This window comes from Pelodiscus sinensis, chromosome 7, assembly GCF_049634645.1.
Source record: "Pelodiscus sinensis isolate JC-2024 chromosome 7, ASM4963464v1, whole genome shotgun sequence".
NCBI lineage: Eukaryota > Metazoa > Chordata > Testudines > Trionychidae > Pelodiscus > Pelodiscus sinensis.
In genome coordinates, this window is record NC_134717.1 from 45,682,979 (window position 1) to 45,706,446 (window position 23,468).

General features: G+C 42.6%; 1 protein-coding gene across 3 annotated transcripts in view; it reads left to right on the top strand.

The window, feature by feature from the left end:
* AGPS (alkylglycerone phosphate synthase) overlaps positions 1–23,468 on the top strand; it is a 150,895-nt gene that overhangs the window by 13,195 nt on the left and 114,232 nt on the right. For all 3 annotated transcript variants that reach the window (XM_075933712.1, XM_006119452.4, XM_006119454.4), the window contains exons 2-6: positions 11,796–11,885; positions 14,065–14,155; positions 18,436–18,556; positions 18,669–18,743; positions 21,069–21,140. In XM_075933712.1, coding sequence (XP_075789827.1) covers positions 11,796–11,885; positions 14,065–14,155; positions 18,436–18,556; positions 18,669–18,743; positions 21,069–21,140 — 449 coding nt within the window. The remainder of the gene's footprint in view (positions 1–11,795; positions 11,886–14,064; positions 14,156–18,435; positions 18,557–18,668; positions 18,744–21,068; positions 21,141–23,468) is intronic.

Sequence of the window (23,468 nt, forward strand, 5' to 3'; positions counted from 1 at the left end):
TAGGGGCACACTGTTGATTTCTGGGGTGTCATGTGGGCCAGGGTAGGCAGGAAGTCTGTATTAGCCTTCCTGTACTGCCACTTGGGAGCTGCACATAAGTGCTGCCCAGCAGGAGGCTGCACCCCAGCCCTTCTCCCAGCCATCACCCTGAATCACCTGCCTTTTCCTGTATCCCAAGTCCCAGCCCTGAGTGCCCTCCTGCACCCCATACTGCCTCTAGCACCATGAGCCCTAGCCATGAGCCCCTTCCCAGGACCAGCACCCCAATCCACAGCTTCAGCCCTGCATCACTCCCCAACTCCCTCCTGTACCCCAGCCCTCTTCCCCAGGTGCAGTATGGATCTCCTCCCACACTGCAAATCCCTCCTTTCCATCCCAGAGCCTGACCCTCTGCCCCAGCCCTATGAGGGTGGGGAAAGCAAGTAACAGAGAAGGAGGGATGGTGTTAGCATGGATTTAGGAAGGAGCAGAATAGGTCTTGGCTTGCCTTTAAATTCAAAAAAGTGATTTTGATTGTAAGAAGATTTGAGACCATTTTTGTACAGATTAATAAGCAAGGGGCAGTGATCACCTGAGGATAACTATTTACATTTTAGTATTGCCCATTATTGGGAAGTTGGAGAGTTTATTCACTGAGTACAGAGATTTTTGGAAGCTGCTTACCCCATTTTAAAGGTTAAAAAATTAGTACTTCAGGGGCTGAGGTTTAATCAGTTTATACAGTGTGCAAAATGTAAAGTACTATATAACTTACAGTAATTGGTATTACATACTACCAATACTTGTACTTAGAAGTGGGAGTTGATGAGCATGCTCTTGGAAAAGTAACGTTTCTTAGGGAAAATAAGAACTTTTTCTTTCTTTGTATGTAGTTTAAAAGAGCTCTACTCTTAATTCTAACTGTAACCTTATAAGAGAATTGAAAGTCAAATATAGAAAATTCTAGTTCTTGTGATGACAACTGACTGGTAAATGTGTTCTCTGTGGAGCTCTCAAGGTCAACTTCTTAATGTTTTATACTGCTGCCTGTAAGCCTAGTACTTGAGCATGAGATTTTAAGACTTGAAACCTGTTGGTTACTCCAGTTTGTTGTCGTGGAACTGTACCCAGAAATGATCTTTTATTAGTAGAATAACAAGTATACTTCAATTTGGTAAGACTGACATAAAAATGTATACTTATCTGTCTTATTGTCAGATTTTTTTTTTAATTTACCTGTACCCAGTTAGGGATGTTAAGAGGCAGGTAACTGACTAAACACCACGTAGTCGATACAAATTGTATCGACTACACAATTAGTCGATAAGGGAAGGTGCTCTGTCCTGGCTCGCTCTGATCCAGGAGCTACCTCTGCTGTGGCTCTGCAGTTGTAGCAAGTCCAACTCCTACTACATTTAAATTGCAGAGCTGCAGCAGGGGTAGCTCAGACTCGGCACAAGCTGGGACTAAGCAGTCCTGGCTTGTGGTGGTATGAAACTGCAGTGAAACCCTTGCTCCCCGCACCCTGCTTGGTTAGTTTAGTTGACTATGCCCTTCACTGATACAGAGGTAGCAAGGGTTGGGATAGGGTGAGTAGTTGAGTCCTTGACTATTTGCTTACATCCCTTGTACTAAGCTCGTGGTTACCAACCAGTAGATTGTGAGCTACCGGTAGATCTCAGGGACTCTAAGAGTAGCTCTTTAGCCCTCTCTGAACTGCGCCCCTGCGCAGTACATTTACATTAGATTTCCTCATTTGAGGAGCAGCTACTCACTGAGCAACAACACAGGTGAGTAGCTGCGAGGAATTGTGGGAGGTGGGAGATGGGGAGGGCTGAAACACCCCAGCCAGCTGACTGTGGCTTTCACAGCTGGAGTTAGGCGCAGCCTCCCTGGGCTGAGCGCAGGGCAGCCAGGCTGGAGGGAAGAGAAGCAGCTGCTCGGCCAGCTGGCCATGGCGCTCAGCCAGTGTGCACCACGCTCCACGTGGGCTGGCACAGAGGAGAAGCTGCCTGGCCTGCTGGCTGTGGCGTTCAGCCCAGAGGAGGCTGAACTGTGCTCTAGCTGATTGGGCGGCTTCCCCTCTGCACCTGCCCACGTGGAGCTTGGTGGCACCCTGGCCGAGCACCATGGCCAGCTGGCCGGGCAGCCGCTTGTCCGGAGGGAGCCGGGTCGGAGGCTTCCCTCCGTGGCTGGTGTAGGGAACTCCCTGCCCCCAACCTTGTTCCCTCTCCTCTGCCCCAAACTTGTCCCCCACCCTCCTGGCCCCCTGTTCACTTTCCCTTGCCACCCGACCCCGCTGCAGAAACCTGCCCCCCCCCCTGCAGAAACTTGTCCCCCGGCACCCTGCCCCCCCGCAGAAACCAGTTCCTTCTGGCATTCTGTCTCCTACTACAGAAACCTGTCCCCCCCAGCACCCTGACCCCTGCTGCAGAAACCTGTCCTGGCATCCTGCCCCCTCTCCCCTGCCCCCACTGGCACCCTGTTCCCTGCTCCAGAACCCACTAGCACTCCTCCCCAGTACTGTGTCCCCTGCTCCCAAATGACTTTTCTATGGGTCAGTGACCCCTGACTCAAGGCAGGTTCCCTGCCATTCGCATAAATAAATAGGCAATCTCCATTTATTTATCTCCTAGAACTGGAAGGGACCTTGAAAGGTCATCGAGTCCAGTCCCCTGCCTTCACAGCAGGACCAAGTACCATCCCTGATGAATTTTTGCCCCAAATGGCCTCCACAAGGATTGAACTCACAACCCTGGGTTTAGCAGGCCAATGCTCAAACCACTGAGCTATCCCTTCCCCAATAAATAAAGACAATGCAGAAACTTTTTGTGTTTAACATAGAATTCTATTTAAAAATGAAGCCTGGCCAACAAACCCCCAGTTGGGGCCAAGCCCCCATCTGGCCACAACCACTCCTGCACTCTCCCTTCCCCAGACCCTAGATCTGAGCCTATCAAACACTGGAACCTCATGCCGTCAGCCCCTCACATCCCCCAACCCAAATTCCTGCACCCTCACATCTGCAAGCCTGTGGCTTGCTTAGTATCCCAACACTGCCTAGCCTAGAGCCCCCTCCCCGAGCCAGTGTCCCCTTCTCCACCTCCTCCTGCATCCAGATTTCCTCCCAGAGCTTGCACCTCTCACCTCTTCCCACACCCAAATCCCTCATTCCCACCCCAGAGCCTACACATCCTGTCTCAACACAGCAAGGGTCCAGCTAGACTGCAGGAGTTTTTCAGGATTCTGGAGATATCCCAGAAAAACTCTTCTGCATCCAGGGTTGCGTTTGTTCTTCCACTTTTTTAGTGGAAGAGCAAACAGGCTCTTTTGGTCACCCCTATATTCCTCTTTCCACAAGGAATAAGGTGGCTTCCAAAAGAAGGGTTTTTTTCTGACATTTGGTCCAGTGTAGACAGGCCAAATGTTGGAAAAACCTCTTCCTACAGAAGAATAAAAAAAAATAAGCATCAGTATAAGGATTGGGGATAGAAGTGATGGAGAGGAGGAGAATAGAGAGGGCAGGGCTTCAAGGAAGGGGCGGGGCGGGAGATCTTGGCTTGATCTGTCATTTAAAAAGTGATCTTGGGTATAAAAAGGTTGGAGACCACTGTACTAAGCAAATGAATGAGAAGCATAAATCATGTCCGTTTTACTTTAAAAACATGACACCCTTCTAATAAAAGCTAATATTTCTTAATAAACGGCCATGAAGTTATTTTGTTGTGATGGTGGAATACTGCCATCTTGCAGCCATTTTTTGTAGTTTGGTGAGACGCCGATTTCTCTTGAAACATTTCCAGGGGACTCGGTTTAGGGTTGCCAGGTGTTCGGTATTGAACTGGACAGTCTGTTATTTTCGCCTTCTGTCCAGTAAAAAAAAAATTCAGAAAATACCGAACACCTAAAAATGTCTGGTACTTTCTGATTTCCCTCCCCCCACCAAGCCAGGAGGCAAAAATCCCGGGCTGTCCGGCTCAATACAGAGGCAGCCTGGCAACCCCAGTGCTTATCGGGGAGCTGTTTGGCCTGGCGCAGGAAGGAAAGATGTCGGGCAGTTGCCGGCAGCCTGTTAGGGCTAAAAAGCCTCACCATGCAATTTTTAAAGGGGCCACGGTGGTTTGGGTTTGTTTGTTTGTTTTTGTTTGCGTAACAACTCGGGGTCTTTTTTTTTGCTTAAACTTTTTCTTGGCATTGTTTTTGTTGTTGTTTTCTGAAACCATCTGGCAACCCTAACTCTATTGCATTTTATTCTATAAATTGAATGGTTGCCATCATTCTATAGCAATTAGCTTCATAGGGAGAGAAGAAAACTATTTGGTTATTTTTGCCTATTTTTTCAGCAAAGATACAACATAAGAACATAACGGCCGTACTGGGTCAGACCAAACGTCCATCTAGCCCAGTAGCCTGTCTGCTGACAGTGGCCAGCACCAGGTGCCCCAGAGAGGGTGGACCAAAGACAATGATCAAGTGATTTGTCTCCTGCCATCCGTCTCCAGCCTTTGACAAACAGAGGCCAAGGACACCATTTTATCCCCTGGCTAATAGCCTTTTATGGACCTAACCTCCATGAAATTATCTAGCTTCTCTTTAAACTTTATTATAGTCCTAGCCTTCGCAGCAAGGAGTTCCACAGGTTGACTACACGCTGTGTGAAGAACTTTCTTTTATTAGTTTTAAACCTGCTACCCATTAATTTCATTTGGTGTCCTCTAGTTCTTCTATTTAGAGAACTAATAAAAAACTTTTCTTTATAGGCCCTCTCCACACCACTCATGATTTTATATTCCCCTATCATATCCCCCCTCAGTCTCCTCTTTTCTAAACTGAAAAGTCCCAGTCGCTTTAACCTCTCCTCATATGGGACCCGTTCCAAACCCCTAATCATTTTAGTTTCCCTTTTCTGAACCCTTTCCAAGGCCAAAATATCTTTTTTGAGGTGAGGAGACCACATCTGTACACAGTATTCAAGATGTGGGCGTACCATTGTTTTATACAGGGGCAGTAAGATTGTCTTATTTTCTATTCCTTTCTTAATTCCTAGTATCCTATTTGCCTTTTTGACTGCCGCTGCACACTGTGGAAGTTTTCAGAGAACTGTCCATGATAACTCCAAGATCTCTTTCCTGATCTGTCGTGGCCACATTAGCCCCCATCATACTGTACGTATAGTTGGGGTTATTTTTCCCAATGTGCGTTATTTTACACTTATCCACATTCAATTTCATTTGCCATTTTATTGCCCAATCACTCAGTTTGGTGAGAGCTTTTTGGAGTCCCTCACAGTCTGCTTCTGTCTTGACTATCCTAAACAGTTTGGTGTCATCTGCAAACTTTACTACCTCATTGCTTACCCCTTTCTCCAGATCATTTATGAATAAGTTGAAAAGGATTGGTTCCAGGACTGATTCTTGGGGGACACCACTAGTTACGCCTCTCCATTCTGAAAATTTACCATTTATTCCTACCCTTTGTTTCGTGTCTCTTAACCAGTTCTCAATCCAAGAAAGGACCTTCCCTCTTATCCCATGGCCATGTAATTTACACGAGCCTTTGGTGAGGGACCTTGTCAAAGGCTTTCTGAAAATCCAAGTACAGGCAGTCCCCGGGTTACATGGATCCGACTTGCATCGGATCCCTACTTACAAACGGGGTGAGGCAAACCTGCACGAGCTGCTTCCCCCCAGCAGACCAAGGAGATGCAAAGCTAGCGCACCTCCCAGCAGACCAGGGAGACACAGAGCGGCTTTTCTCAGCAGACAACTCTTCTTGAGAATAAAGGACTGAGGGAAGTGAGGTGTGGGAGAATAAAACTGAGCTCTGGAGAAATGTTTGGCTAGAGTTTCCCCTACAATATGTACCAGTTCCGACTTACATACAAATTCAACTTAAGAACAAACCTACAGTCCCTATCTTGTACGTACCCCGGGGACTGCCTGTATACTGGATCCCCCTTGTCCGCATGTTTGTTAACCCCTTCAAAGAACTCTAATAGATTAAATTCCTCATTTAATACAAACCAAGACTTTGAAAGAAATGCATGTTTCAAGAAATACCAGCCCTCCCTAATTGTTTCATTTGGAGCACATCATGCAGCCTGTGACTTGGGTAGTAAATCCATCAGCACCTCAACTCCCCCACCCTAACAGTTGCCAGGGCTTGCCTCCATTAGATCCTCACTGGGCAACTGGTGGTAGAGGAGAAGCTGGAATGGCAGGAGAAGGTAGGCTGTGTTCATGGAAGAGTAGAGGGGAAATAAAACAAGTAGGAGAAGAGGATTATTATTCTGGAAAGGTTGTCCAGGCCTTGGATTGGCCAAGATAATTAAGGGCCGAAAATAGCATAGGAGGGTAGTTTTCATATGGCCAGTGTTTTCCATTCCCCACTTTAGGGGTAGGAGTGAATCCCAATACTCTCCCCTTTGGTCACAGACAAGGGGTGGGAAGAAGAGTTCCTGGTTTCAGGGAAAAGAGACAGGAGATCCAAGCAGATGCTCTAATATCTCCTTTTTTCATAAACATCTCTAAAAGAGATGCCAAACTTGTTTTGAGGCTGACTGCAGTATAGCTTTTAAAATCTGGAGTTTATTGTTGTGTGAATGAAAGTAAAACATTTAAAATTACTTAAGACCCTATTTACCGTGGTATTTTCACAACTTTTATTTCCTATTGTCAGTGTTGCCATAGTAGCTTGCTTTTTTTTTTTACAGATGTTTTCTGTAATATCCTTATACATATGCTAAGACATCCTGTCTTTAATACAGTAAATTCCTCATTTAATTCCAGAGATATGTTTCTGAAAATGTTCATACTAAGTGAAAACGTGCTATGTAGGGTCAATTTTCCCATTAAAAATAATAAAAAAGGTGGGGATTGCATTTCAGGTGGTGGTGGCAAAGTCCATTTTTTGGTCGGTGCTGGGTCGTCAATGTCAACATTAGATATCTAGCAACACAAGTCGCCGCGGTTTGTTAAAACACAAAGATGAAATGTGAGTGAGCAGAGGACCGCTGTGACCATGTGTATTCATCCACTCATGAGTATTGCCACTGTTTTCACCAATTTATACAGCCGCACGAAGTAGTCTGCCACTTGATTATTTTTTGTGTTTTTTCGGGAATGGTGTTGTTCAAAAAACATTCCCTAAAAAAATTGTGCTATTGCAAAAAGTGTTAAGTGGGCACATGTTAAACGAGTAATTACAGTAGACTTCCGATAATCCGGAACCTATGGGACCTAGAAGGTGCCAGATTATCAGATATGCCGGACTATCAGGAGGTACTAGAAGGTGGTTATATATATACTGTATACGTTATATAACCCTTTTTATTGTACATACTGTATACAGTATACTGTAATGTTTTAGTTTTTTTTAAGCCTTTTTTATCCTTTTTGCTCAGTTCAGCTGCTGCCGCTGTTACCTTATGACTCATTTTTTTGTCGAAGCTCACTCACTAGGCTCTTGCCATTTTGATGCTGGGCTATTGGCGTTTTACTGTACTATATTCGGAATTTTATCTGCACGGAGACCAAAATACTTTTAAAAATACGTAGTTGATTTTTCAGATTGTAATAAAAAATGAAGAAAATAAAGTTTTGAAATTTTAGAAAGTGTTTTGGAAACTGTTACCCTATACATAATTTGCATTATAGTACATGGGTAATATGATGATAGTAGCTGCAGCTCAAGTTAAAGCTGCACTGAGATTTATTTTCCTCTTAAATAGGCGGAATATTTACCTTACATATTTGGATCAAAAATCTTTAATCTTAAGTTTAGGTATTGAGCATGACCTTGTGCTGTTTGTACCTTGCAGAAAATCATTCCCAAAATTCAAACTTTAGGAAATCAAGATGCTGACTTTGAATGGAAAGTGTCTCCTTAATCTATCTCCTTTGATTCCTGCCCTAATTCCTTCAGGGAGTTCACAGGACTGGATGCCCCCCAGTGTCTGCAAACCTGAAGTAAATAGATCAGTGGTGCTGTATGGAGCCCAGTGAGGATCTGAAGGCCTGTATTATAGGAATGCTGAATCGGAGCGTAGGTGGGCACAGAATGCGGAGGTTTGTTTAGGGAAAGGTAAAATATTATAATATTCCCAGTTTCTAATGTCATGTATATTTGGGAGGGCGGAGTTTCAGGTAGTGTAGATATGCTGGCTGGGAGGTGTCACTCTGTTTCCTGGTTTTCTTATTTTGAGTTCCAGGAATTAAATTCTCATGTTCTGGAAGAAGCCAAGGGCAGTGCTGAAAGCCTACAATCTTATTTTCTCCTTAAGAAAGGTTTTGCTTATGAGTTTCTCTCTTTTTGAGAATGTTGGGATCACAAAGGGACAAGGTTGAGGGCCAGCTCCAGAAAGAATGGCTCAGTATCATGCTTGTGGTATGCAGAATTTTTCAGCTCTGAGCTCTCTGCTTCTCCAGTAAAGTACTGAGTACATGCTTGGGGAGATTCCTATTGTGAGGAAGGGGAGGTGGGTGAGATTGCAGTAATACAGATCCCCCTTGCTGCCAGCCTCGCTGCCCTGCCAGTCCCCCCCACCTCCTTCCCTGCTAGGCCAGGCAACCCAGCTCCCTCTCTGCTGGGTAGCCCCACTGTGGAGTGCTGGGCTCCTGGCCCCAGCCGGCAGCCTTCCACTGGGACTCTCTGGTTCTGGAACATCCATGGTCCTGCCAGACGAGGGATGTTGCCGGACTAGGGAGTCCCAAATTACAGAGATTCAGCCCGTAGTACATTGCTATTTTACAGAAAGCATAATACTGGCCCCAGGCCTGCTATTTCCCCAAATATCCTTCATGTATCTCTTCTGACTCCCTTTCTCCTTTTCAGCAACATGTGATTGGTACAGATTTTCCATCCTCCCCCTTTCCTTGAGTCTCAGATTCTCAGCACCAAATCAGCCAAAATTTGTAGAGACCAAATCTACAGCTGGGGAGAAACATTTTTATTTTTAGCAACTAAGCAGGTTGGACAAGGTCCCACAGTCAGCAGTAGAGCAAGTGTCTGAGATCCAGGTCATTCCATTAATCATAAGACCATCCTTTTGCCTAATCTTTCAAGAAGTTGGCGGAGCTACCCCAAAATTGCATTTTAAGCAATCTGTCCAAAATAACACATCTTCACACTAGTTGACAAGTTGCTCCCCCACTCCTACTGCTTCTATCAGAAAAAGCTGGGGGAGGAAGAGGAAGTGCTTCAAAACGGCAGCACTGTGTGGAGCCCCGCTGACCCTGGGTTCCGTGTGTCGTTGCCGCTTTGAAACGGTATGAGGCCAGTGGGGGACTGCTTGAATCCCCCACTAGTCCCGTGTTCCCCACAGCGCTTTCGCCCCTGGGGCTGTTGCTACATTTCAAAGGTGGAGGCGCCCTTCTCGGGTAATCAAATAGTTGATAGCAAATTGCATCTAAATTTAACACCCCTAGTCTGCAGACTGAACCTGGGAACAGAATCCAAGTTTTCAGCAGCCTTAGTTCATCTCATTACATAGTGATTGTCTTTTGTCCTCCACATAATCGGTGGGTTCTGGCTTTGGCCATAAATTCCTTGCTGAATCTGAAAACCCTTTGAGATTAAAATTGAGAAACTGATGCGTTCTTGTGCTTCTGATTAATTGGATTTTTTTGCCAAAAATAATTTAACTGGAAAATTCCCGTCCTCCTTTTATCACTACACCAGTATTTTTCAAAGTAGTCGATAAAAATTCTATTGACTACTCAATTAGTGTGAACCAGGCCACAACTTCCTGCAGATCCCCTTGGCTGCAAACGGTGAAACAGAGCCAATAGGAGCTGCAAGGCTCTGTGGCTGCGGTGCCAATAAGTAAATTCACTGGAGCAGCCAGTTATCAGGTTTCTCAAAGTGGTTTTGTGGAAACACTACACTACACTGATTGACCTGCCTGATTCCATTTGGCATATGCCTTTCAAAAGGCATTCGTGGCTCAGTGTATGAAATTTGAAGTCTTGAGCCTGTCTTACCAGAAACCAGGATATGAATCCCAGATGTGCCTGAATTGACCTTGTGCAACCATTGCTAGTTAGCTAAAAACTTTAGTAGCTGTCAAGTATACATGAATAGTAAGAAAAACTAGTAAAGGGAGGTGACCTTCTTTCTTGATCTTTGGATTTGTAGATCTTCGTTCGCTAGGCTACAACATATTGTACAGGGACAATATCTTACTGTGATGCACGGTGGAGGTTGGGCCAGGCTGATAGCTCACATGTGCATACTTGACAGCAAGTCCTAGCTCAGTGGCGCACCGTAGCCAAAACATACCAATAATTGCCCTTCAATTATTTTTCAGATATAATTGTAAAGGTTGATTACCTGTAATTAGTTGAAGATATGTAGTACATGTTGGACCTCTCAGGTCCAGCACTGTCTGAACCCTGAGCTGTCCTGAACCAGGGAGTTGCTTGTACCAGGGAAGGTCAATGCTCCCAGTATTGGGGCTCCCACTCACTGCTGCCAGAGATTCCTTGCTTTCCCCTGTCGGGACTACCCCAACACTACCAGTCCTGCTCAGATGACAACGCCTTGCTGCTGCTGGGGATTGCCCAGGGCTCTCTGGCCAAGGCTTTCCTGCTGCCACCTGGTCCCACTGCTGCCAGAGGTTCTCTGGCTGGGGCTGCCCAACCACCCCAACCCCACTGCCACTGGAGGTTCAGGGGGTTCCCTAGCTAGGGCCACTTGGCTCGCTGCCACTGGGGGTTTCCTGGCTGGGACCGGCTGGCCGTCACTGGCCCCAGTGCTCTGGCCAGTCCTGCTCCCACTGGGACTTCCCTGGAGCTGCCTGGCCCTGCTGTTTCAAGGTATTCCCCAGATGGGGCAGGAATTCCCAATTTGCTGCCTGGCCCTGATGACACTGGTGGTTCCCTGGCCAGGCCAGGGGCTCCCTGTTTACTGCCTGGTCTTGCTGATGCCTGGAATTCCCCAGCGGGCCTGGGGCTTCCCCGCTGCTAACTGGTCTAGCCACTGCTGGTCCAGCCAGGGTTCCCTAGTCCTGCGTTATCCCAGCTGCCTCCCACTCTCCATCTCCGGGGGCTATTTGGTCCAGCAACATCTGTGGCGCTGCTGGATTTGGGAGGTTCGATCTGTATCACTAGGTAGAATTCTGAGGCAATTCTGCGTTGTTAAAAAGTCGTCGTCCTTTGGTATATATGGTTGTGACTACTTTCTTCCACTATTTGATCTGAGGAAGTGGGTCTGGCCCACGAAAGCTCATCATCTAATAAACCATCTTGTTAGTCTTTAAAGTGCTACATTGTCCTGCATTTTGCTTCAACTACCCCAGACTAACACGGCTACATTTCTATCACCATTTGCTGTATGTTCTCTTAAATTTAACATCAGTTTAATATTGTTGTCTGGGACAAATAATTAAACAAGTTTTTTGTTGTTGTTGTTGGTTTCTTTGAAAGAAGTTTTCCAAGGTAAAGCTCACATATTCAGATACTAGTACTAAATTGTTAAATGGCTGTATTAAATGTAATGCAGAAAATCCTACACATTTTACATACTTTTTTCTTCTACATAAGACCTTTTGGCTGCAGCTGATTTTTTTTTCATATAATTTTCTTTCATATGCTAGCTTTGTACTATTCTCTTTTATATGGCATGTGTAACAATTGTGCAGCTAGATATAGTTCTAGCTGTGTGGAGTTGTACATTTATTATATGCATCTGAATTTTTAAATTCTAAACTGGTGGGGGGAGAGTACATTTGAATAAAGTTCATCTTAAATTGTTGCAAAAGCTAAAACAATGGATGTCGGCAGTCCACTAACTTGTATTAAAATCTTTTTCCCCTTAAGGCAAGAAATTCTGAAGTGGAATGGATGGGGATATAATGATTCCAAATTTATATTTAATAAGAAGGGACAAGCAGAGTTCACAGGAAAAAGGTAAATCAAATACCTGGCATCACTGGAATGTGTCTGTTATGAACTTTCTTGTTTTCAGCATTTATTTTTGATAATCTATATTTTGATTTAGAACAGTACACAATATATGTGAGAGGTGTTTTTTTGTCGTTTATTTGTTTTTGTTTTTTTGTTTGTTTTGAGGGGGGTGCACATCCTATAGAATAAGCTTAAAATGTTACTGTTTGCATTTTTGTGGATAGTAAAATAAACCTTCATTGAGGGTTAATTCTTTTCATGTCTTATTAAAAGCTTAAATGCTTTTTAGAGGACAAGCTAAGCAAAATTAGCCTTTCCCATCATTTCAGGTAATCACCAAGCTGAAGATGTAACTTTGTCTAGAGTCTCCATTATAATACTCACTGATCTAAGATTTGATCAGTATGTAATACAATAAACTGTATTCATGTATAGACATTCCATTGGTGGTCATAAAATATTCCTTAGATCAGAGTTGTGGTGAGGATAAATACATTAGACTGTGGGATGACCAGATGCTATTGTAATATGGGGATACATAAGTACCCAATATATAGATCTTTACTAGTCAAGTGATTCTCCGTTTGACTAGCAGAGGCTCCCAATGTGGGGGTTAACACAAATATGTCACCCTTCTCTCATCTGGCAGGCTAAATTGGGGTGCCATGTGGGAAGACTATGCATCAGGGTGATGCAGAGTTTGGGTGGGGTTTAGAGGATCCTTTGAGCTGAGGCTTTTTTAGGGCTGTTAAGAATGATGCCATATCCATTTGACTAGAATAGCAGCCATGCACAGATACTGTGCTGGAGAAAGGTGTGTGGATTTTTTTGTTTTGTTTTGTTAGACCCCTGGTTCTCTTGGCTCGTTTTAACCTTTAACCATTTCTGAGACACTTGATAATTAATATAGCTTCTTTAACTTTTTTGGATTCCTCTCTCGACAAAATTCATCTAGCTATCCCATATTGCTTTATTGGCTATATAGTAAGCGGTGCTAAAGAAACTTAAACACACAACCTCTTGGTTAAAATGAAACCTTAAGACTGTCTTAATCAGAGTTATCACTATATAATTTTATCTAGGTTAATGAATGATCTAAACTTCTAAAATAGTTTTATCAGACTACAACTCTGTAGTAGTAAAATCAATCTAGAGGATGGTAAGAATGTACAGCAGTCTCCAGAGAAACTATTTTAATCATGACTAGTACAGAATTAATATTTTTCTTAAGTAAAATCACACTTTGGCAATGTGAAATTCTACATCTTCACTTCTGTGTGTATGTATATTTAGTTTTATGTATGTATTGTTGATTGGCTAATTATCTTACATAAACACAAAGTAATTCAGATTACTTTACTTGATAAAGTCACTTAGCAACATAAATACTAAATTTGTGCAAACACAGTAAGAAGGAATCAATGGGAAGGTGTTTTGAAGCCAATTCAGTTTATCTACAAATTCTACCACATTTTTTCTAAACATTTTGGACTATGGTCTTCATCTTGTACACTCTTCATATTTCAAATGGTTTTCAGAAACATAATTGCTGTGGCTTATTTTTAATATCTGGAAAAAAAACTTTAGTGTGAACCAATGTGAAGCCAGAGCTTAATTTGAAAATTATTGGCATTAAGCATGAGTATTATAGCACCAAAATATGCTAAGCGAGTTAGCACAATCTCTTTTACAAAGATTAGCTGTTAGCATTAATGGAAGCAACTTCTGTAACATACTAAATGAATTTCAATTTTGAGTCAATCATAAACTAAATTTAAACTTCATAATGGGTTTGTCATTTCAATGAGTAAAATGAAATTGATCTAAAGCAAAGTTAACTATTAAAAGAAATTTAATTAAGAAAAACTCTAAAAGAAAATTTGACTCTTCTAGACTAGACTTTAATTTTGAAATGTTTATATTATGCATACTGACTGTGGGGACGTATTTTCCCATTAGATACAAACCAATCTGTTTTAAGGCATATAGTCTTAACGTAGCTATATAATTACATGTTTTATATTTAACACTATAGCTGCATAATTTTGCAGATCTGGATAGGAGTGCTAAATAAAACTTCCCCTTGTTCCGCATAAATACAAATAAGCAAGACATTTAAATAATTTACATAAGCTCATTTCATATTAAGAACCACCAGTGTAATGTAGCCTTTACGTTTCAGGTACAGGTTGAGTGGCATGGTGTTACCTATTTTGAAGGAATGGATGGAAAAAACCTTAGGAGCAAGTCTGGAGCACAAAATTACCTCTAGAGTAAGTAAACAGCTGAAAAAGCCAGATCCTTCAAACATATTACACTTATGATGACATAATCATTCATCTATTAGACACAACTCATACAGTTACTTTCAGTATGCCCTTACATATGGATGAGTGCATTAGTATTAATACAATATATTTATTTTAGAAGGTCATGCCTTCTTATATACTATATTATACATCAAAACCTGGATGACTTGAAATTACTGAAAGTCTAAAATTGCTGTAATAATGTCACACTACTTGTACAGGGAGGATTGAGGTTTTTGCATGGTGATGTATTGTCTCAGAGACTGCTGAATAGAAGTGCCTGCCCAGAAAAGAGAGAACTTTCATTTGTGAGTAAATATTTTTTACTCCTGCTTACAATGAGAGAGAAACCACACAAAATTAGGGATGTCATTGCCTAGGTTTATCAGTTAATCTTGTTGACTACTCGTGTTCTCTCTCCCCCTCCCCCCCAACACACCTGCTGCCTCTGTATCAAGGGTGGGGAGAGTGGGAGACAATGCCTGTGAGGCATTGGATTTTAAGCAGGCTTCCCCTTCCCCCCCGAGCACTAGATCTGCCTGCTCCCCCCACCTCCACGCTACTGTCTCTGATAGAGATGCAGCAGCACAGAGGGTGAGAGAGGCAGGCTGCAGCCAATACTTGTGGGGAGCTGTCTTAAAAGCCAGCTCCCCCCCCCCCCCTCCCCAGCACCAGTTCTGTGGTGCTGTCTGCTCTACCCCATGCTGCTACCTCTGTCAGAGTCAGCAGTGCCGGGGGGGAGGGTAGGGGACAGGGGAGTCTGCCATGAAGCTGCTTCTGTCCACAGTGGGCTTGAGCTCCCTGCCGACAGATTGCTCCGCATCCAACAGAGCAGCCTCTGTCCATTGGGAGCTTAGACTCCCCACTACAGATGGGGCTACTGCCACCCTGTGCTACTGCCTCTGTATCAGAGGCAGCAGCGTGGGGCGGCAGGCAGCTAGTCTGCGTGGGGAACTGGTTTTTAAACTGGCTCCCCTTGAGGATCGTCTCTGCCTGCCATTCCAACCCACGCTGCTGTCTCTGATTCAGATACAGCAAGGGACTCCCTTGAAGTGGGCTGGGAGTGCACTGGCAGCTGCCCCTGCCCTTGAGGACTATCAAATAGTCGTGTAACCACTAAGGTTTCATGTGGTTACACAGTTTAGTGATGTGAATGTCTTGTCGACTAGCCGATAAACAAAAGCAACTAGTCGCTCTCCACCCCTCCCCACTTGCTGCCTCTATCAAAAAGAGGCAGCAAGGAGAGGGGGAAAGAGGAGAGGGTGCTTCAAAGTGGCAGTGCCGCGTGGAGCTCAGGGTCAGCTGGGGACTCCCCTACTAACTCTGGTCTCCATGCGGCACTGTCTCTTTGAAATGCTGAGTGGAGCACAGGGCCAGCAGGGGAGTGCTTGAGTCCTCTGCTGGCCCTGTGTTCTCCTGCCTTTGAAGTGTAACAGCCCTGGGACTGTTGCTACACCTCATATATGGAGGCACCTTATTAACTAATCAAATAGTCGACGCAAATTGCTTCAAATATTTGATTAGCCAATTAATCGAAATTTTACATCCCTAATTCAGTTATGAAATCTAATGTCCCTACACAAAATATAATTCAACTAACATTACCTACCATTTTCTGCAGAATTACAGTGTCTGTTGAACATACTTGATAAGTTGCTCATGTATATCATCTGTTTGAGGCAGTAATATTTGTGTCTCTAAGAATTGAAGAGTCTGGCTTTGTCAGGTTAACTGAAATATTAAACTGTTTTCTTGAAAATTGCAGCAAGCTTTGATAAATCTTTAGAGTTTTAAAGCATACTTAATATTTGCATTTGGTTCATGGAACATTGTTATTAGAATTATTTGGTGTTATAATACTGTAAACAGTGAAAGCTGATTTTTTTTTAAATTGGTTTTGAAAATCAAATACACCTTTCACCATTTCCACTTTTTTGTTTACTTTTGCACATGGTTTGGACAATGAACATAGACTAGTCAAGCTAGTAAGTGTTTCTCTTTAGGTCACATACACAGTTTAGGGATAGTCGGATATCTGTTTAATCAATACGTGAATGCTTATAAGTTAATGGTCCTGGTTAAGCTCAACATCTCTCCTTCCCACATGCTCTGTGTTTAAAACTCTGGCAGGCTGGCTCAATCGCAGCCCACTGGTCCGAGTTTTTAAATGAAAAGCATGTAGGGGAGCCACCTGCTGCTACCTCTGATACAGAGCAGCAGCGTGGGGTGGCACAGCCATTCTCTGTTGCAGGCCTGGGCTTGCTGTGGGCAGAGGTTGCTCCATGGGATGCCAGAGTAGTCTGTCCCTGGGGAGCTCGGTTCTCCTCTCTCTCTTCCCTTCCTCAATCTCCACCCCACGGACAGGGGCCGCCGCCGGCCTGCACTGCTGCTATGTATCAGAGGCAGCAGCGTGGAAGGCCGGTGGGAGCCGATCTATGCGAGGAGCTGACTTTTAAACTGGCTCCTCCCACAGACTGGTTCCTGCCTGCCACCTGATACAGGTCTGACACAAAAGCAGTAGCGCAAAGTGGTAGGGGGCTCCCCAAGAGTGGTCCTGGGAGCTCATTGGCTGCTGGCCACACTCCCAGAGGTAGCATTTTAGTAACTGTGTAATCGCTAAGAATTGTTGCGGCAACATGATTACTAAAATAAACAATTTCTAACATCCCTAACACAGTTGTTGTTGTTTGTATTATGGGAGTACCTGCAGAGCCAGATACGGGTCCTAATACGGTAGACACTGAACAGACATGTCACAGAAAGGTGATCCCTTCCCTGAAGAGTTAAGTGTAAGAATGCACTTATATTTGAAATACAAATGCATCAGGGAAAACGAACACCCAGACTAATTTAACGTAGAAAATAATATGGACATTTTTCTATTGGGTTTTTGTGAAAATTCTTAAAGCAAAACATAAATGCAGGGCTTAAACTGGAAAAGTTCCTTTTTTTATTTCAAGCAATTCTTAATTTTTAATATTTCTAAAAATCCCTTAGATGGAAAATCTTTTTTCCTTCTATTTTCCTCCTTTCTTATTTAATTTTTTTAATGGAAGTGAACTGTGGAGTATTAGGATTAGAAATTTCAGCCATTCATAGCATAGAAAAGTGGAATTTTTGAGTATTCAATCAAGGATTCTGAATAGGAATGATAACTGTAAGGTAACGTCTACACTGCACGCTTATTTCAAAGTAAGAGAATTCAGAATAGTTATTCCGAAATGGCTTATTTCAAAATAGTGTGTCTCCATTGCAGGGAAGCCTCAAAATTAGTCCGAGGCAGGCTTCCATAGTGTAGACATGCTATCTCGATTTAGAGCCCCAGGAGGCACTAGGGAGGAATAACTTAGAATGGCTCTGGTGAGGGGCTATTTCGATATAGCAGCAGAGGAGCATCTACACACATCTTATTTTGAAATAGCTATTTCAGAGCAGATGTTATTCCTCTTAGAATGATTTTGGAACAAGCTGTCTGTTATTTTGAAATTATTTCTAAATAACGGAATAGCTGTATAGACACTCTCATTGTTTCGAAATAATGCTAGTTAATGCTAGTGAATATCTCGGCATAACGGTGCAGTGTAGACACACCTTCAGTACAGTTGCAGTTTTGCATGGAGAATAATAAATACCTATGTGTAAAATGGGAAAAGTTCATTTTAATTTGAAAGTAAAATTTCTACTTGTAGCAACATAGCTCAAGAATCCTTGAAAAACAGAAGATGGAACATCCACTGCAATTTTCAGTTAGTTTTTAAAGTAGAACAGCACTTAATCTGTAAAGATCTTTCCTTGTGTCACCTTTTGTGAAGGGCTAAATTAGGTAGTTTACCCCTAAAGCAAGCTGCTTTGTGATCTTTTCTTGCTCTCTCTCTGTTAGGGAGTTACTGTGTTAAGATGGCCTTTGTGCAGTGCTGTGGATTGTTATACTAAACAGATCATTGGCTTTGACAGTGATGTACTGAACAATTTATCTAGAAAATAAGAGTCAGAGCATCAGTGAGGAGTCCAGTCTACAAAAGAGAATGCAATTGAATGGAGGAATCAAAAGATAGTGTAGTTAGAACTGAGGCTATGGATAATAATGAAAACAACTTTAAATTCAAATAAATAAATAAATTGAATTCAAATAAATATTCACCTTTTGTTGGTGTTATCAACCATTAACTCTAATCCGGGTAGTCAGGAGAGACCAGCATGATTTAGGGGACTCCCTAATGGCAATGATTTTTCTTTTGTTGTAGACCTCTTTAAATATAAGTGATGTACCCCCATCTATTGTAAATGAAGAATTTCTTCAGGATCTTAGAGCCACTAAAATTTCATATTCACGGGAAGCAGAAGATAGGGTGTTCAGAGCTCATGGTAAGATATAGTCCAATGTATAACTTTATGCTTTTAGAAGTTGTTTGGTTTTTCAAAGTCCTTGTAACTGGATTTTTTTTTTTTTTTTTTTTTTTTTTTTTTTGTACTTTAGGTCACTGCCTACATGAGATACTTGTGCTTAGGGAAGGAATGTTTAAACGAATTCCTGATATAGTTGTATGGCCAGGTAAATTTTTATTCATTTATTTATTTTATTTTTGCTCTAGAGGTTGTAACTCCCTGTGACTGATGATAAAGAGTAGATTGGGAAATGATCTTGTCACACTAGTTGGGGATCCCTCACTTTGTCATTTGCTTGCAATAAATAAACTTGCTAGTATCAAGGAGTCAAAAATGCCTTCTGTTTCACCTTTTAAGAGTGGCCATCTTTACTTTTTCAATCTAGATGTTCTCATCTCTTTCTGTTAGCATGGAGTATTCAATATAGTGTTAGGATTTTGTCCTAAGGACTTGATTTTTAGTTACAATGAAAGGCTGTTACTTAGAACTAGTAAGATGAATGCTAGTTATCAATAGTTATAATCAAACAACTGCAAACAACTTCTCAATTTTTAATAAAGGATTAAACCTTGTCTTGGTTCCATATGCCCTTTTGTACTGATGACCAACCCACTTCATGTATACTGTATGTAATTCCTAAATGTTTTGGGGTTTTAACACTTGTGTGCGGAGAATTACAGCGTTGCTGTAATTCATTAAATATATCCCTGAATTACTGATATGTACTCTCACCCTTAATGCCATTATAATACAGTTTATCTGGGAATTTCCTAGGTATGTTTAATTAAAATTTTCATGCATGGACCATATATAATAAGCCAAAAGAGGATGTTGCCATATAATATTTCATTATGAAGCACCAAGACTCAACTTTAAATTTCTATTAACTTTTTATGGTCCTATTCACAAGTATGCTGTGGATGCTATCTCAGTCCTGGAGCATCATGAAAGAACCCAGACCTTACTAAACAGTTAACTAGGTTTACAAAAGCAGCAGAGATGAACTCTGCCCTGTTTGTCTGTTTCTGCGCTGTGAAGGTTTGGTGAGATGTGCTGTCAACATGCAAAAGTGGAAAAATGGTCAAACCGATTTTTCTGCCACTTGAACATTTCACGGTCACATTGCTAGCATCCCACAGTGCAATGTTGTGGGACGGCAGAGTTGATCCCTGTGCTTCTTGAGATTCCCTCATAGCTCTGTGAGCTCTCCATGCTGAGGAATATAAAGCAGCACAGCAGTCTCTCCAGCCTTCCCCCTGAAGCAGCAGTCTGCCTGTTGCTGTGTTTCAGCAGGGCAGAATGGGAGCATTCCAATGATTTACTCTTTGTTCCCCCAAATGGAGCAGCTCACTCAGCTGTCAGATACTTCCCAGAGCTTTGAAAGGGAAGGGCATATGCCTGCAGGTCAGCAGAGATCACAAAACACTGAGCACAGTCATCAGGAAAGGCATTGTGGAATACTGGCGGAAGTCAATTCTCTTCTGAAAACAAACATCAGAGTCCACACTGGCTCTTTGTCATTAATCAAGGGAGGAGAAAAGACAAAAGCCTCTTGCAGCAGAGGTGGACTTTTTTTGTTGCCAAAACTGGGTGTTTTTCCTGACAAAAGTTGCATTGTAGTGTGTACGCTGTCATTGTTTCGTTACTTTCCAAATGCCTCTTGCACCTCCATAGATTCCCCTGCATATGTATGTTCAGATTGTTCCTGCTGTTCTCCATTCTCTCTTATGTAAACCACCCTAGTTTCACCACTTTTCTGGCATTCCTTCTATTCTCTTGCACATGTGGGCCCCTAATTTCACCCCACAGTCTTCTCGGTTATGTAAGTATGGTGCAAAAGGTATCTTCTGAAAAGTAATTGGGCTTACAATAAAGGAAAGCTTTTTTCCAGAGCCTGAGGAGTTTTTCCTTCAGAGAAATTCACTAAGAACTGTTCTTGTTCAAAATTGACTATTTTTCATTGTTGTCAGTTAGATTGGATCTAGCTCCACATCCTTTGAAAATACTACCATAGTGTATACTGTTTCATCTGGAGCCTATTTATTCTTGAAAATCTGTCCTCACTTTGAAAAGAGACTTCTGCACTATTAGACTGTCTACACTGCAGCACTATTTTGGGATATAGAAGGATCTCTAAATAGCTATTCTGTGTTTTTTGAGCATGCCTGTTTCAAAATATAAAGGGCTCACACTTCTCATGGAATGAGGTTTACAGGGACATCAGAAGGAAGGGACATTTTGGAATAGCAGTTCATTTAGAAATAAGTGCTGTGTACACAGTGCCAAATTTCAAAATAAGATATTTCAAAATTGACTCGAAATAAGCTATACAGTTTGCATAGCTCAAATTGCATGGCTTATTTCAAGCTACGCACTCCCAGAGTGTCTGAAAGTACCATCAGGCCCTCAAGAATTAGCAGACAACTAGTGAGTTTAAATTGAAGCTAATTATTCAAAAAGCCTGTTCTAACTGTTGTTTATTGATTCTTAGATTGCCATGATGATGTAGTTAAAATTGTGGAATTAGCCAGCAAACATAATCTTTGCATAATACCATTTGGTGGTGAGTATTGTATGTTTAACATTTTTGATAGGGTGATTTTTAAACTATAAAGTTACATATCTAATATATATTTGAGAGAGTTTGTCTGCTAGTGTGTATGTTAAAGAACTCCTACTAAACAGTAAGTGCTAGGGCCACCAAAATTTGGTATGCAGCGTCCTCTTATCCTAACTTAAAGCAAGCTCAGAGTTTGATTGTGCCAAGACAATGGGTTATATGTAAAATGCGATTTGTTTCTCATCAAACTGGAAGAGAATGATGTGATAGTGAATTATGCTCACAAATGGCAGCAAGCACTGGCCAGTATGGGACCAGCAGTCCTGGGACTGGGCCTAGGCAGTGATAGCAGGTGTGCTGTGTGTCCCCTGCCACCTCCCTGTAGCTTGCAGGTGGGACCTTCCCTGGGTCACTGGGCCCAGCCCCAGGGAGAAGTAAGCAGGAAGGCTATGCAGCACTTTCCACCCCTGGCCAGCCCAGGTCAGAAGCCAGTTGGGCCACCACCTCCTTCCCTGGCCCTACCCTGACTCCTAAACCCCCACTCAGACTCCTGAGCCTCTCCTCACCCCATGCCCCCTGTACAACATGCCTCCAAGCCCCTGCCCTGATTCCTGCACCTCCCACACTCCTAGTCCCCTGCCCTGAAGTACCCAAGCAATGCTGGGTAAGTCTCCAGTCTCTTTATACGTTCTATTCAGGTGACTAGTGTTAGTGATATGAGGTCATGGTAATAAATCAGCCAACTCTTCTAAATGCTCTGTTGAGTGTATATTTATAAAGCACTGTTTAAAGTAGTAATCATGTCAAAACTTGGGCAAGGCTAATAATTTTTGAAGACCAACATATATCCTGTTGAATTTATAATCTCATTTGCTGTGCTTGGTTCACTTCAGTCTAGTGGAAGCCTCTTATATCTGTGAGTACTTGAATGTTTCACTATGTAAAAGGAGAAATTTACTCTGAAGTGGTGTCTGAATATTCCTACTTGCGTAGCTGTACGTTGGGGACTTTCTAGAAGAACAGTTTCCATTTAGGCCTGAATGAGCATGCTGCAGCAAACATTGGCAGCAGAAGTCACAAGAAACCATGCAGGCAGTTCATCCCTCTTTTTTTTTTTTGTCAACTGTGCATATTTTTTTTTTCTCTTGCTAATTTCATCAGTAATCTCATTGAAGCTTTCTAGACAGTGACCTTTGCTAGTTTGTTGCTCAGTTATATGTTTGGATCATATTTGGCTCAGTTCTGAAGCATCAAATCAGTTCAGATTCCTGAAGTCTGAGCCCAAGCATTGATAGCCTGAGGAAAACCATTCTTTGGACTAACATGTTACATACTGGGCCTTTACACAGTAGGCTCAAAAGGACAGGCACATTCAGATACAGACATTCCTCATGAAGTAAGGGCCTGGGGCCCAACCCCTCAGATTTGTTCTCAGTACACAGATGGAGAGGTCTGTTCAGGTTCTGTGTGGGGAAACTTTAGTCTTTAGTCTTGGGACTGACCCCTTTTGTCAGTTGAAAGTCAGCTGGTAAATGTGACTGGCATTGGAACCACTTCCATTGTCTTATCTATCTGGTGTCTAAATCTGTCAATGTGGAGACTTCAAAAGCTCCTCTTTCTTCAAGTGAGTCAGTGCATTTGTATGGACTCCCCATTTCTGAAGACTTTCAGCACTGTGGAATCCTCTAGCTGAGCTTGCTTCTGTTGATGCCAAAGGTAACATGGTCTCTATTGGGCTTGACATTTATGAAGACCTAATTTGTGCTTTTCTGTGCCCTGAAATATATTTGTGTAAGAAAAATGGGCTGGGGGAGAATCTCTTCATTGGAGCATTCAGTGCCGTAACAAAACAGAAACATTATCAAATACCCAGGGAGTATAATAGGCACATTGGAGGGCCATTTTTAGTTCTCAATTCCAAGGGTGCCCTTGTCTCATTAATTATTACAGAACCTGGATCCAAGAAGTCTTCAACCTTCTTTGGTGATGGTTGTCCATGCACCTTTTTTCTGAGAGGGTATTCGTTCTGTGCCACAATGATCTAATGGACATCCACATGTAGATCTATTCTAGAGGATATGCCAGAGTTTCTTGATTGGAAAGTCGTTTTGTTTAGTGACTATTAGGGTTGGCCTGTGACTGTCTGCTTTGGTCTTCCAAGTTTACCTGGACAATAATAGCCATATTAGAGACCTTCCTCAACTTCTTGAGGATCAAAGAAACATAAAAAGGTAGCTGAAATCTGCCCCTCTCAATTCTTCCTCTTCCAAAAGGGCTAAATTTTACCTCCTTTGCCACATCCATTTGTTGAACCTATCTTTTATCCCACTT